Consider the following 12,825-nt stretch of genomic DNA (forward strand, 5'->3'; position numbering starts at 1 on the left):
CTGCACATAAAAAGCAGGACAAATCCAACCGGTCAATTATCATCCCATTTATCTACTCTCAATCATCAGTAAAGTAATGGAAGGAGTTATCAACAGTGCTATCAAAATGGCACTTGCTTAGCAATAACCTGCTCACTGATGCCCAGTTTGGGTTCTGCCAGGGCCACTCAGCTCCTGACCTCATTACAGCATTGGTTCAAACATGGATAAAAGAGCTGAACTCCCGAGGTGAGGCGAGAGTGACTTTCCTTGACATTAAGGCAGCATTTGACCAAGTGTGGCATCAAGGAGCCTGAGTAAAACTGGAGTCAATGGGAATCAGGGGGAAAGCTCTCTGCTGGTTGGAGTCATACCTAGCACAAAGGAAGATGGTTGTGGTTGTTGGAGGTCAGTCATCTCAGCTCCGGAACATCACTAAAGGAGTTCCTCGGTAGTGTCCTTGGCCCAATCATCCTCAGCTGCTTTATCAATGACCTTCCTTCCAACGTAAGGTCAGAAGTGGGGATGTTTGCTGATGATTGCACAATGTTCTGCACCATTCGCGACTCCTCAGATATTGAAGCAGTCCATGTTCAAATGCAGTGAGGCCTGGGCATTATCCAGGCTTGGGCTGTCAAGGGGCAAGTAACATTCGCGCCACACAAGTGTCAGGCAATGACCATCTCCAACAAGAGAGAATCCAACCATCGCCCCTTGATGTTCAATGGCATTATCATCACTAAATCCTCCACTATCAACATCCTGGAGGTCACCATTGACCAGAGACTGAACTGGACTATCCATATAAATACTATGGCTACAAGAGCAGGTCAGAAGCTAGGATTCGTGCAACAGGTAACTCACTTCCTGACTCCCCAAATGAGTCCACAATCTACAAGGCACGAGTCAGGAATGTGATGGAATGTGATGGAATACACCCCTATTGCCTGGATGGATGAGTGCAGCTCCCACAACACTCAAGAAGCTTGACACTGTCCAGAGCAAAGCAGCCCACTTGATTGGCACCACATCAACAAACATTCAGTCCTTTCACCACTGACACACAGTAGTAGCAGTGTGGATCATCTACAAGATGCACTACAGGAATTCACCAAGGCTCCTTCAATAGCACCTTCCAAGCCCACGATTACTACCATCTAGGACAAGGGCAGCAGATAGATGGGAACAACATCACCTGGAAGTCACTCACCATCCTGACTTGGAAATATATCGCCATTCCTTCACTGTCACTCGGTCAAAATCCTGGAACCCCTTCCTAACAGCACTGTGGGTGTACCTACACCACATGGACTGCAGCGGTTAAGAAGGCAGCTCACCATCACCTTCTCAAGGGCAACTAGGGATGGGCAATAAATGCTGGCCCAGCCAGTGAAGCCCACATTCCATGAGTGAATAATAAAAAAAAATATACAAGGCTGGTGCCTGACTCCTCCATGTTTCTGCATCAATGCATGCAGGCTTTCTGGCAGACCTGCCAATTAACAAAGTATTTCATTGTGCTTACCCATCACCTGTCTTGTATGGGCTGTCCCATCAAAGTCCTCATCTGAGTCTTCTGTGGCAGAACTCGTGTGTGACCTCACCCTCCAGCAAGCTGGCACCTGCAGTATCCTTGCTCCCTATTTAACTGCGGGTTGCACGTATCCAGAATGTGGCATCAGATGCAGATCACTCCTTTAACTCTCCTGCAAAGTATGCTTCCTGTCAGTACTTGAGCTAGTGACTGAGAGCTAGAGTGAGTGATGGTGTTTCTTCATCATCACTGTCTTCCTGCTGATCCACCTATTGCTCTTCTGTCATTGCTTGACTAGGTGGCCCTTCATGGTTATCTGAAAGGAGAAAGACTCAAGGATAAGTTTGTGGTTATTGGAGGGTGTAAAGCCAGACATGCATGCTTACAACATTTGCAACTTGTAAATCAGAGGAAGGTATGCGATGATGGGGATGTGAGAAGGTGGTTTTGTGAGGACAACACCATCTTCCATAATTTCAGTCCTGTTGCTGGCTATGGCCTCAACAATGGCCGCATGATGGTGTCCACCATTTCCTCAGTTAGGTGCTGCTGTCTTCAGTTATGCATCACCTTATTTTGTAATGAGAGAGAGATGTATAGCGACTGTGGTGCATGCTATTTGGGCCATGTGGCTGCAATGATTGAATCGCCAGCAACGTGTGTAAGCTTGAGATGTGAGGGTATGAAACTTGTATGGGTGCTAAGTGTGTGAGGGTGAGGTAAAGCTATGAATATTAGGTATAAAAGAAAGGCTTGTTTTTCTATAACACCTTTCTCTTCTACAAAATATCCCAAAATGCTTTACAGCCAATGAAGTACTTTTGAAGTATAGTAACTTGTAATGTAGGAATGGATGAGTTGTGATTGATAGACATTGCTGGTAGATGATTGGCGGGGTGAATTGAGTAGTGTATGAGACTCGTGGTTCAGATGTAAAGTTATGGCATTTGAAGATGAATTTACTGATGTTGACCATTACCGTGATGTCATTGAACTTATTGCGGCACTTCATCCACATACTCAGGGGCTATCCAGTCGGCATTCACCATGATGTCTATCTGGTCTCACTGTCTTTGCTGTATCAGTCTGCAGGGCCTCCTGCGGATAGAGAACATCTCTCCCTCTCTCAACCTTCTGCACCAAAGCCTCTGGTGCAGTGTCTGAGAACCTTGAAGCTCACTTTCTCTCCCATGTTGCTCCATTGTTCCTCCCTTGTGGGTCAGACTTTCTTCCTCAGTAACTTTTAGTACCTGCTTCAGCTGCAATGCACCTCCCCTTTAAGAGATGTACATTGGCTTTAAGTAGTGTAGGCTAGTCTTTCATGGTGCTAGTCTCATATGAACTTTGGCCCCCTCCTGAGATGTGTATCCACTCAAAATCTTACAGCACTGGGTGGTATGCCACAATCATTTAAATGAGCAGACAATACATAATTTTGAATGCTGCCTGCATCAGAAGGCAGCATTGCACCTATTGTGATCCCTGCACCCGTTTAAAGGGATGATACATTTTTGGCCCAAGCAAGTTTTAATGTCACAAAATATGGATGGGCAGCAAGGAATATAATACTGGCCTTGACTTGCTGCATAAATTAATACAACATGAGCAATGTGATCGTAGCAATGTTGTCATGTCACTTCCAGTGTTATGATGTTAGGCAAAATTTTTTACAGGAAACCCAGACCCCAATAAAACAGGGGGTAAAATCTTTAGCTTGGCAGGCGGTCACGAGTGTAAAGTGATGCGCGTTGACGTCCATCAAGCATCCCAACATCAATGCGCAGTCACACAATATTTCATTTGATGGGTGAGCGCCGGAGTCGACAGCGCGCCCGCCAACAGTAAAAGCCCTGTTAAGGCCATTAAATTATCAAGTAAGTTGAATTTTTCGCCGGCTGTCCAACCTTATGGTTGGCAAGTTGGGAGTTTGACGGAATACTCCCCACTTGCCTGGATGGTGAGTGCAGCTCCCACAACACTCCATCCAACCTTATAGTTGATGAGCAGGAGAAAAGCCCAAGCGGCCTTTGCACATTTTAGGAAACCTCATCCGTAGGCGGGATGAGGTTTTCTAAAGTGAATATAAATAAAATTTAAAAATTTAAATTTAATTAAAATCATGTCCCTGCTCATGTGACAGTTTCATTACGTTTTTATTTTTTGATATATAACTCCTCACCTCCCTGAGGCAGCCCTGTGCCTCAGGGAGATTGTGAAACACGCACTCACATACATGCGCAACGTTCGTACTTGCCCCCCTCCTCCTGCCCACACAGGCAGCACTGAGTGCTGCCGCTCACCTTACACACTGGGTGGGCCTTCATTGGCCCCCCCAGTGTGAAATCACCTTCTGGCCCTGATCGCGGTCGGCTTCCCGACTGCCTTTGCCCGCCCCGTCGAGCCCGCCCGACATGGATGAAACACTGCCCAGGGTCTCCAAAAAAAAACTACCATTTTATGGATTGTTCTTCCCAATTAGAAATAAGAATGTATTTAACCATTATTTAGCCAAATAAAGAACTGTTATTGTACCATTGTACTGCAAGCAACTACTAAGACTACTGCCAATAAAAGTTCAGCATTCATGTTCTATTCATTCTGAAGGACTCCCATCCATACCACATTTCACACCCTAAATTCGAGGACTGTTCCATTTTAATGCAGTGAATTTAATAAAGTGAAGCCCACTTGCAGACATCTCATTCATAATAACTGTAGTTATGGCCTGCCCCATTTGAGATGCAGTTCGATTGAGTGTCTTTGGGCTGGATTGTTAGGTTGCACCCAAGCATAACTTTTACTTGGCCGACTTGCTCCGTTTTTTATTTATTGGGCAACAGCCCTTTAATTAGCATAAGGCAGGACTTGCATCTGACTCTAGGAAGATGTCCTGCCTCATAGATTTGCTGGGCAATCAGAGACCAGCAGCTCTGCGTCACACCAGATCAGTGGCCACTGCTGATATTGCAGGGGGCCCAGAGAAAGAGGGACCATGGATGCCCCCAAACCCAGGTAAGTACGAGATCTTGTCAGGGACAGGTTGGCAGGCCCCAGCGAATAAGGTAAGGGGGCATGTTGGACAGAGCAGGAGGATGGGTGGATACGGCGAGGTAAAACTGTGGGGGATTGGGCCTCTGATTGGTACATGGGGCCCAGGAAAAAGGCAATCCCCCTCTTTCACTAACCAGCAGCTCACAGGGTTAACTCTGCTGGGCTACACTTTGGGCGCTGACCTCTCCCGCTGCCCATTAAATTGGAACGGTGGAGGGATAAGGCTTTTAATTAGGCATTAGTTGCCCACTTCAGGGCTTCAATTGGACCATGGATGAGTGGCCACTTGATACCTCTCCCGCCATTTGTAAAATTGTGGCCGGGGGTGGACCAACTGATGCTGGCATGCCACCAATGGAACAGCTCCCTAATTTCCAGGTCTACCCACCTGTTTTCCCTCCCACATGTGACCTGTAAAATTCTACCCTATATTCTGAATAGAGACTTAAAGGAGAAGAGGTGACAGACCTTTATTAATGAATGGCTGTTCTTCCTGCAGGTTTGATGTTGATACAACAGAGCTGCACAGCTGGATGACACGATCAGAAGCCATCCTGCAAAGCCCAGACTTTGCAATCTATCGGAAAGAAGGAAGTATCTCGGATCTTCAGGAGAAAGTTAATGTATGTCAAGTAACCAATATGTAAATGATAAGGAGGAAAAATCGACAGTTAAATTAGCCATTTTGTCATAAATATTGATGTAATAATGCATCCCAGAGTTGAAATATTTTATCAACACAATGATGTGATTGTGACAGTAATGAGATCTGTGAAGTACTTTTATTTACAAATTATGTTCTCTAATTGGACACCAATACAGGATTCTAAATACCCGGTTTTAATATGTTTGCCGTTTATTCAGTGCATCATATCTAAGGTTAAATTAAAGCTCAGGGAATGGTGATTATAATCTTCAGCCCTACAGAAATGGGGTTAGGCCAGGAAAAAATATTAATCTATTAATGGGGAACCAGAAAACAGAACATAAACTGTTAATTGCTGTGCTAAACTTTGCTTGTTTGATCTTTGGATTCAGACACGAATGATGGCATGTCAAGGTTCCCCTCAACCTCCTACATCCCCATCGATTTACCCCATTAACTGATCCATGAGTGCTGTGAGTGAGTGTGAACCTAACCCTGTTTCAGAAACTACGATAACACACATTTGAGAAATCAAGATATTGGTAATCCATAAAGCGTAATCATGTGAAGTTTACAAACACATGCCTTTCAGTTATGATGTATTATACAACCTGATATTGCATATTCAACTAATGACAAAAATACTAATCTCTACACTCAGGTTAATTGAGCCAAGGGATAACCTTCTGTGCTTATTTGGGGGTACTGTAATTTTTTTTGCTTCCCTCAAAAATTGGTACTGGGAAGCTCATTTTCTTATCTTGTTGTAGGCTATCGAGAAGGAAAAACCTGAAAAATACAGAAAATTGCAAGATGCCAGCAGATCAGCCCAAGCCCTGGTGGAACAGATGGTGAATGGTAATTATATGCAAATTGATTCAGATAATCTTCTGAGGGATTCGTGCAACACACAAGTTCACATTTACCACACAGGAGATATTAGTAAACAGCAATCTGAAAGCAAACACTAACTTCGCAGCATACATTTAATGTGTTCATCAAGTGTAATGCATACATTAAACAACCTAATTGAAAGTGAACTGACAAATCATAAACATTACACACATTGTAAATTATGTCATCAAAAAAACCACACTTGTTTTCTTATGTTTCACCTTAGTTGAAGTGATTCTGCTATACATTCATATCATTGCCAGGAGTGGATTTGTTGACAAAATGCAGTAGAATTTCCAAAGGGATTCTCACAGTCATCACCTGTCATTTTGATGGAAGGTCTATGGAAATGCTGGGAAAACAATGGATTATCGGGAAACTCAGCCCAATGTCTTTCTTGTGTTTGTATAATTTTTGATGGATGGACCATTATGTCAATATCATTCCCTGAATTGTTTAGTTAAATAACTCCCAGTACAGTTACCCATTCACATGACACAATATGTATATCAGATCACATGACTTGACTCTGGGAACCTTCTATGTGTTGTTATTTGATGTTACATGCACTGATGGAACCTGTATTTAGAAATAGTTATAAAATAGAAATCTATAATCAAGGGGTATAGAGATAATGTAGGAAGGTGGAATTGAGATAGAAGATTGGTAATTATCTTGTTGAATGGGGAGCAGGCTTGAAGGGCCAAATGACCTACTGCAGTTCTTAGTACATATCTTCGCATGTATTCTGGAATGTGTTCCAAGTTGCATATGAATCACAGTCATGGTGTGTTAGTAGTACAAAACATAAGGAAAATTGAAAATGTATGTATTATTAATTTGAAAAGGCATGAGTTAATCAAGGAGACTTGGCATGGATTGTTAAAGGCAAATCATGTCTGACTACCTGATTGAAGAAGAGCCTTAAGGACTCAAAACGTTAACTCTGTTTTTCTCTTAACAAATGCGGTTAGACCTGATGAGTTTTTACAGCATTTTCTGTTTTTGTTTCATATTTCCAGCATCCACAGTATTTTGCTTTTACCTTTTTGCTTGATTGATTTATTTGTTGGGGTAACAGAGAAGGTTGATCAAGGTAGTGTAGTAAATGTTATATGGATTTTCAGAAGGCATTCAAGAAAGTGCCACCCAGGAGAGTTGTTGAGAAAACGGAAGCCCAGGGGAAAATGGCAGAATGGATACATAATTGGTTCAGTGACAGAAGCAGAGGGTGTAGTTAGATGAACATGTTTCAGGCTGGGAGGCAGTTTGCGTTGGTGTTGCCAAGGGTCAGTATAGAGCCCACTACTCTTTTCAATTTCTGTAAACAACCTTGAGTTAAGGATTATGCGGGACATGCAGGAAAGTGGAGTTAAGGCCACAATCAGATCAGCTATGATCTTACTGAATGGCGGAGCAGGCTCAGTGGTTCCTACTTGTATTATGTGGTTCTTTGGCCTGCAATGAGAAGATGAAAATAAAATGATTTCTGTTTCCTGAGGCCTATTGGACCTATATAATTGACCATTAAACTTCCCTAAACAGACCTAACAACTAGCAATGAAAAGGTTCCAGGCATGATGAAAAGAGTATCATGCATGAATATGGATGACCTTGTGCTAATGCTAAGTTATGTCAAAAGATAAAGCATCCCAAATGACTATGCAGCTGATTTAAAGAGAAATAATGTCTGACTGCATGATTGAATTGCTGATCAGATTGTGGCCTTACTCCACTTTCCTGCTTGTCTCACATAATCCTTGTCTCAAGGTTGTTTACAGAAATTGAAAAGAGTGATGAGCTCCAAATTGACTCTTGGCAACACCGATGCGAACCGTCTCCCAGCCTCAATGTGTGCATTTCAGGCATGCTGGCCACTATAAAAAACAAATAAAGCACTTGATTGCTGTGGCAAAAACTCTGTGCCATTGTTGATTTTATTTTCATTGGGCCAATGAGCTTGCTGGAAGAGAGACTCTACATTGACTTGCTCACACATCTTCTTCAAAGCTACAATGTTTGTTACCTGTTGAGGAGGATTCCATACATATCCAAACTCTTTGCAGAACTTCTGTTAGCAGTATCTCTCACGAAAGGGAACAGTTCTCCATGCCTTTTGGCAATTGTTTTCTTATTCCCTGAAGATTTATACCAATACCAGTCCAAAGGAAGCTTTCCCTTCACAACAGAAATGTAATTGAAGGTTTAAAATACTGCACCTACATTTATAAAGCTCTGCACGGGAAATACCACTCACCTCTGAACCTTGAGCTTCCAACCCATCAGGTTGTACAAATATTAAGGAAGTTCCAAAACTCTGAAGAGTGGGATGGTATCCTCCATGTGTTGCAGTGTGAACACTGCCATACAAAGTGTTTGGGGATGGAATTTCATCCATGTGTTTTTTTTTAATGTTGATCCTTCATGGAAAATCCTCCAGTTTCTCTGCTGCCCAATTCAAATCTTAATTCCCCTCTTTATTCTCTATTTCTTCACCATAATCTCAAATGATCTGTCTTTTCGTTGTTTTTAAGACCCAACTTCGTATTTATGCTCAAAGCATTAATTTAAAAGAAAAGTGAGAAACATGTATTTCTATAGTGTGTTTCACAACCACAGGATGTCCCAAAGCACCTTAAAAGCCAAATAAGTATTTTTGAAGTACAGTTACTGCTGTAATTTAGGAAACGTAGCAGCCAATTTGTGCATAGCAAATTTTCACAAACAGCAATGTAGTAATGATGTTTTGTGATGTTGGTTAAGGGATAAAAGAAAGTGGCTAATAAAGCCCAGGGTCCCATATGCTTTATAAGTTGAGGCGTAGAGTACAAAAGCAAGGACATTTTGATACCTGTATAAAACACTGGTTCAGCCCCAACTGAAGCAGCTTCTAGTTCTGGGCACAACACTTTAGGAAGGATGTGAAGAAATTAGAATGGATGCAGAAAAGATCCACAGGAATAGTCCCAGTGATGAAGAACTTCAATTATGTGGATAGACTGGAGAAGCTGGGGTTGTTCTTCTTAGAGGAGAAAAGATTGAGAGGAGATTTGATAGAGATGTTCAAAATCATGAGATGTCAAGACGGAGTAGATAGGGAGAAACTTCTCCCGTTAGCAGAAGGATGCAAAATCTGAGGGTACCAATTTAAGGTGATTGACAAAAGAGGAAACGATGTTATGAGGTAAACTTCTTTAAGTAGAGAGTGTTTAGGATCTGGAATTTGCTGCCTGAGAGTGTGGCGGAGGCAGATTCAACCATGGCTTTTGAAAGAGAATTGAACAATTATCTGAAGAAAAAAATGCGGGTCTATGGGGAAGGCAGGGGACTGGGACTAGGCGAGTTGAACTTGCAAAGAGCTGGCACATGCACGATGGGCTGAATGGCCTCCTTCTGCACTGTAACCATTCCATGATTCTTTAAATATTGGTCAGGGCACCTGGCTCCTCTTCAAAATAGTGCCATGGGAACGTTAACACCCTGAGAGGGTAGGTGGGGCCTTGTTTTAACATCTTGTGCCAAAAAAGGAGGCTGTGCAGCACTCCCTCAGTACTGGACTGGAGTGTCAGCCTAGGTTTCGTGCTCAAGTCTCTGGATTCATATTTAAACTCACAACCTTCTGACTTGGAGGTGTGAGTGCACTCACTGAACCATATTTGACACTAGAAATAGTTGTAAACAAGGCTACGAAAAGTTATTTTACCCCATGCTGACCTTAAATTATTGAATGTTCTCCAGTATAATTTAACTTTTGATTTTCAATCAAACTTTAATTAACTATCTATGAAGTGTAGACCAGATCCTCATTCATCGTGCTTATAATATATCCTATCAGTTACCCAAGGGAAATTGCAATTGATTGTTATTTTCTTCCAAAATTATCTAGATCTCAGCCAAGGGCTGAGGACACATTTTTTAATGTTTGAATTGTTTAATTCCAAAATCAAACAAACAGTAAATCTCCAGTTAATTTCAAGAAGTTAAAATAGAAAGAAAGAAGAAACCTGCTGGTGTTATTTGCTAGCAACCTTGCTCCCTGTTAGAAGATCTGCAAATGAATTTTAAGAATTTTCTCTTTGTGGTGTTTTCCTGTGGATATATTGTTAATGGTCATGCCGTACAATAGCTTTTCTCCTGTCCAGCTGGTCAATTCCTCTTAAGTTTCAGGAATATCAGGTCTAGCATCTCTATATTTTTTTTATTCATTCACAGGATGTAGGCTTCGTTGGCTGGGCTGGCATTTATTGCTCATTCCTAGCTGCCCTTGAGAAAGGCATTTTTTGAGAAGGGCATTATTTGATGTGAACTCAAAACAGAAATCATCAATAAGGAGGTGTCTTTGACAAAGTTAAAATGTTGGATGTCCCTGCTTTCTTCTTTTGCAGACAGTCAATAAGAAATTCCACCCATGACAGTCAGTTATAGTGCAGAGTGACTGATGGGAATTTGAAGTTCCAACCTTGATCACATGACTGCTCTTGAGCTTGCTCTCTTTGGTTAGTCAACAGTGACTACACTTCAAAATTATTTCATTGATTGTGCAGCACTTTGTCACGAGCATATGAAAAGCACTATATAAAATGCAGGAATCTGCATTATAGGAAGGCAGTGATTGCCCTAAAGAGAGTGCAAAGGAGATTTACTAGGATGTTGCCTGGGCTGGAGAGTTTTAGTTATGAGGAAAGATTGGATAGACTGGGGTTATTTTCCTTGGAGCAGAGGAGATTGAGGGGGGACATGATTGAGGTGTAAAAGATTATGAGGGGCATAGATAGGGTAGACAGGAAGGAACTTTTCCTCTTGGTGGAGGGATCAAAAACCAGGGGACATAGATTTAAGTTAAGGGGCAGGAAGTTTAGAGGGGATGTGAGGAAGACTTTTTTCACCCAGAGGGTGGCGGGAATCTAGAATTCACTGCCTGAAAGTGTGGTAGAGGCAGAAATCCTCATAACGTTTAAGAAGTATTTGGATATGCACTTGCGAAGTCATGGCATACAAGGCTATGGGCTTGTGCTGGAAAATTGGATTAGAATAGTTAGGTACTTGTTTGACCGGTGCAGACTCGATTGGCCGAAGGGCCTTTTTCTATGCTGTAGACCTCTATGACTAAAAGCAAGTACATTCTTTGTAGTCAATATTCCATGATAGTGCACACAGGGCATCAAAAATTGTCACCCTCAGGAGAAGTAGACTGGAAAGTGTGGGGGTTTCTAGGAGTGCAAGCATTTCTGATGGCCAATTACTGATTCTGCTTGAGTGTGCTTGAATAAAATCATTAAAATATAGATTGTGGAGAGTAGCCTGGGAACAGCTGTCGCAAACAAATAAAGTTGCAACATGTTCTCATGGCCGAGCAGTGGGCCACTGAAATAGCATTGTTTGAAAGGAGGTCATTTTTGAATGGTATGTCCAACACCCAGGAGTGACCCGTGGTGCAACAGAGGTCATCAGTTAGGTAGATATCAATGGGGTTGGGGAATAAAACACCAAACACAAAATTCCCACAAAAGGAGAAGACTGAACGGTGGCCTAATAGAGGCTGAAAGATAGAGAAAGGTTTTTACAGGGTAGAAGTGGAGAAAATATTTCCACTTGTGGGGGAGACCAAGGGCCATAAATATAAAGTCATTAATAAATCATATTGGGAATTGAGGACAGATTTATTTACCTAAAGGGTGGTAAACATATGGAGCCTTTAAGGTTGTGCAGATAGGGTGAAGAAGGTTGGCAGGAAGCTCTTGTGGAGCATAAATGCCAGCATAGACTAGATAGGCTTAATGGCCTGTTTCAGACTGCAGATTCAATTTAATTTAACAAATTAAAACTTTTTTTAAAAAAAAAGTGAAGTATGAATCTGAATGATCTTTAGTATTGAGAGTGATAATCATTATATGTCTGATTACTGTTCAGTTTAAGAATCTAATGCTGTAGTAATCAATGTAAATATTGTTAAGAAACCTCTACCTACCTTCCCAGCACAGAAACCAAGATTGAAAGGAGGGAGTTTAGAAAATTAAGTTCACAGGGCCATCCTGTGTCTAGTTTATGCAATTATAAATCATGACAACTTTACAAAGGAAGGTTCAAGTATAAATAAAAGCAAAATACTGCGGATGTTCAAGTATAAATGTTGGACTTGGGAATTTAAATATGAAAACAATTGCCCAAAGCTGTAACAAAGAATGACAACAGAAAATAAGGTTTTGCAGACAGATAACGTGTGTATAGATGTAAGGTTTTTGATACAATATAGATGTACACTGGTTAGAAATTACTGTTTGTTGTGTATTTTTATGCCTCAAAACAGTGAAAAGATGATACACTCCAGGTTATATGTATTGCAAGAAATTCATTTACAAAAGTTTTAAAATATCACTGCTGTCACACAATATCTTCCTCATGCTTACAGCTCCAGCTTACTGTACCTTCTACTGTTTGCTTACTTTTCTCAGTTCACATCCAGGCTACTAATCAAGAACAGTGATCGTAAATCAGTCAACAGACAAACATAATCAAACTCAAAATAAGTGAATCACTGAACACATCTTTCCCCCTTGTAAAACGAAAGACCATATTTGAAATTAAACCACACTAAACAACAAACATATGTAGATGGAGTCATTTCTTAATTTTCCCTAAGTACATAAATAGTTTTTGAGATACAAAGGTCTCTGATGACTACAAATTTGTGGTTTGTGGTTCTACATGATCAACTATGTTG

General features: G+C 41.4%; 1 protein-coding gene across 1 annotated transcript in view; it reads left to right on the forward strand.

Annotated features, from left to right (window-relative positions):
• dmd (dystrophin) overlaps positions 1 to 12,825 on the forward strand; it is a 1,748,406-nt gene that overhangs the window by 562,376 nt on the left and 1,173,205 nt on the right. The window contains exons 17-18 of the mRNA XM_041212034.1: positions 5,064 to 5,187; positions 5,981 to 6,068. Of these exons, the coding sequence (XP_041067968.1) occupies positions 5,064 to 5,187; positions 5,981 to 6,068 (212 nt within the window). The remainder of the gene's footprint in view (positions 1 to 5,063; positions 5,188 to 5,980; positions 6,069 to 12,825) is intronic.

This window comes from Carcharodon carcharias, chromosome 18 (genome assembly GCF_017639515.1).
Source record: "Carcharodon carcharias isolate sCarCar2 chromosome 18, sCarCar2.pri, whole genome shotgun sequence".
Taxonomy (NCBI): domain Eukaryota; kingdom Metazoa; phylum Chordata; class Chondrichthyes; order Lamniformes; family Lamnidae; genus Carcharodon; species Carcharodon carcharias.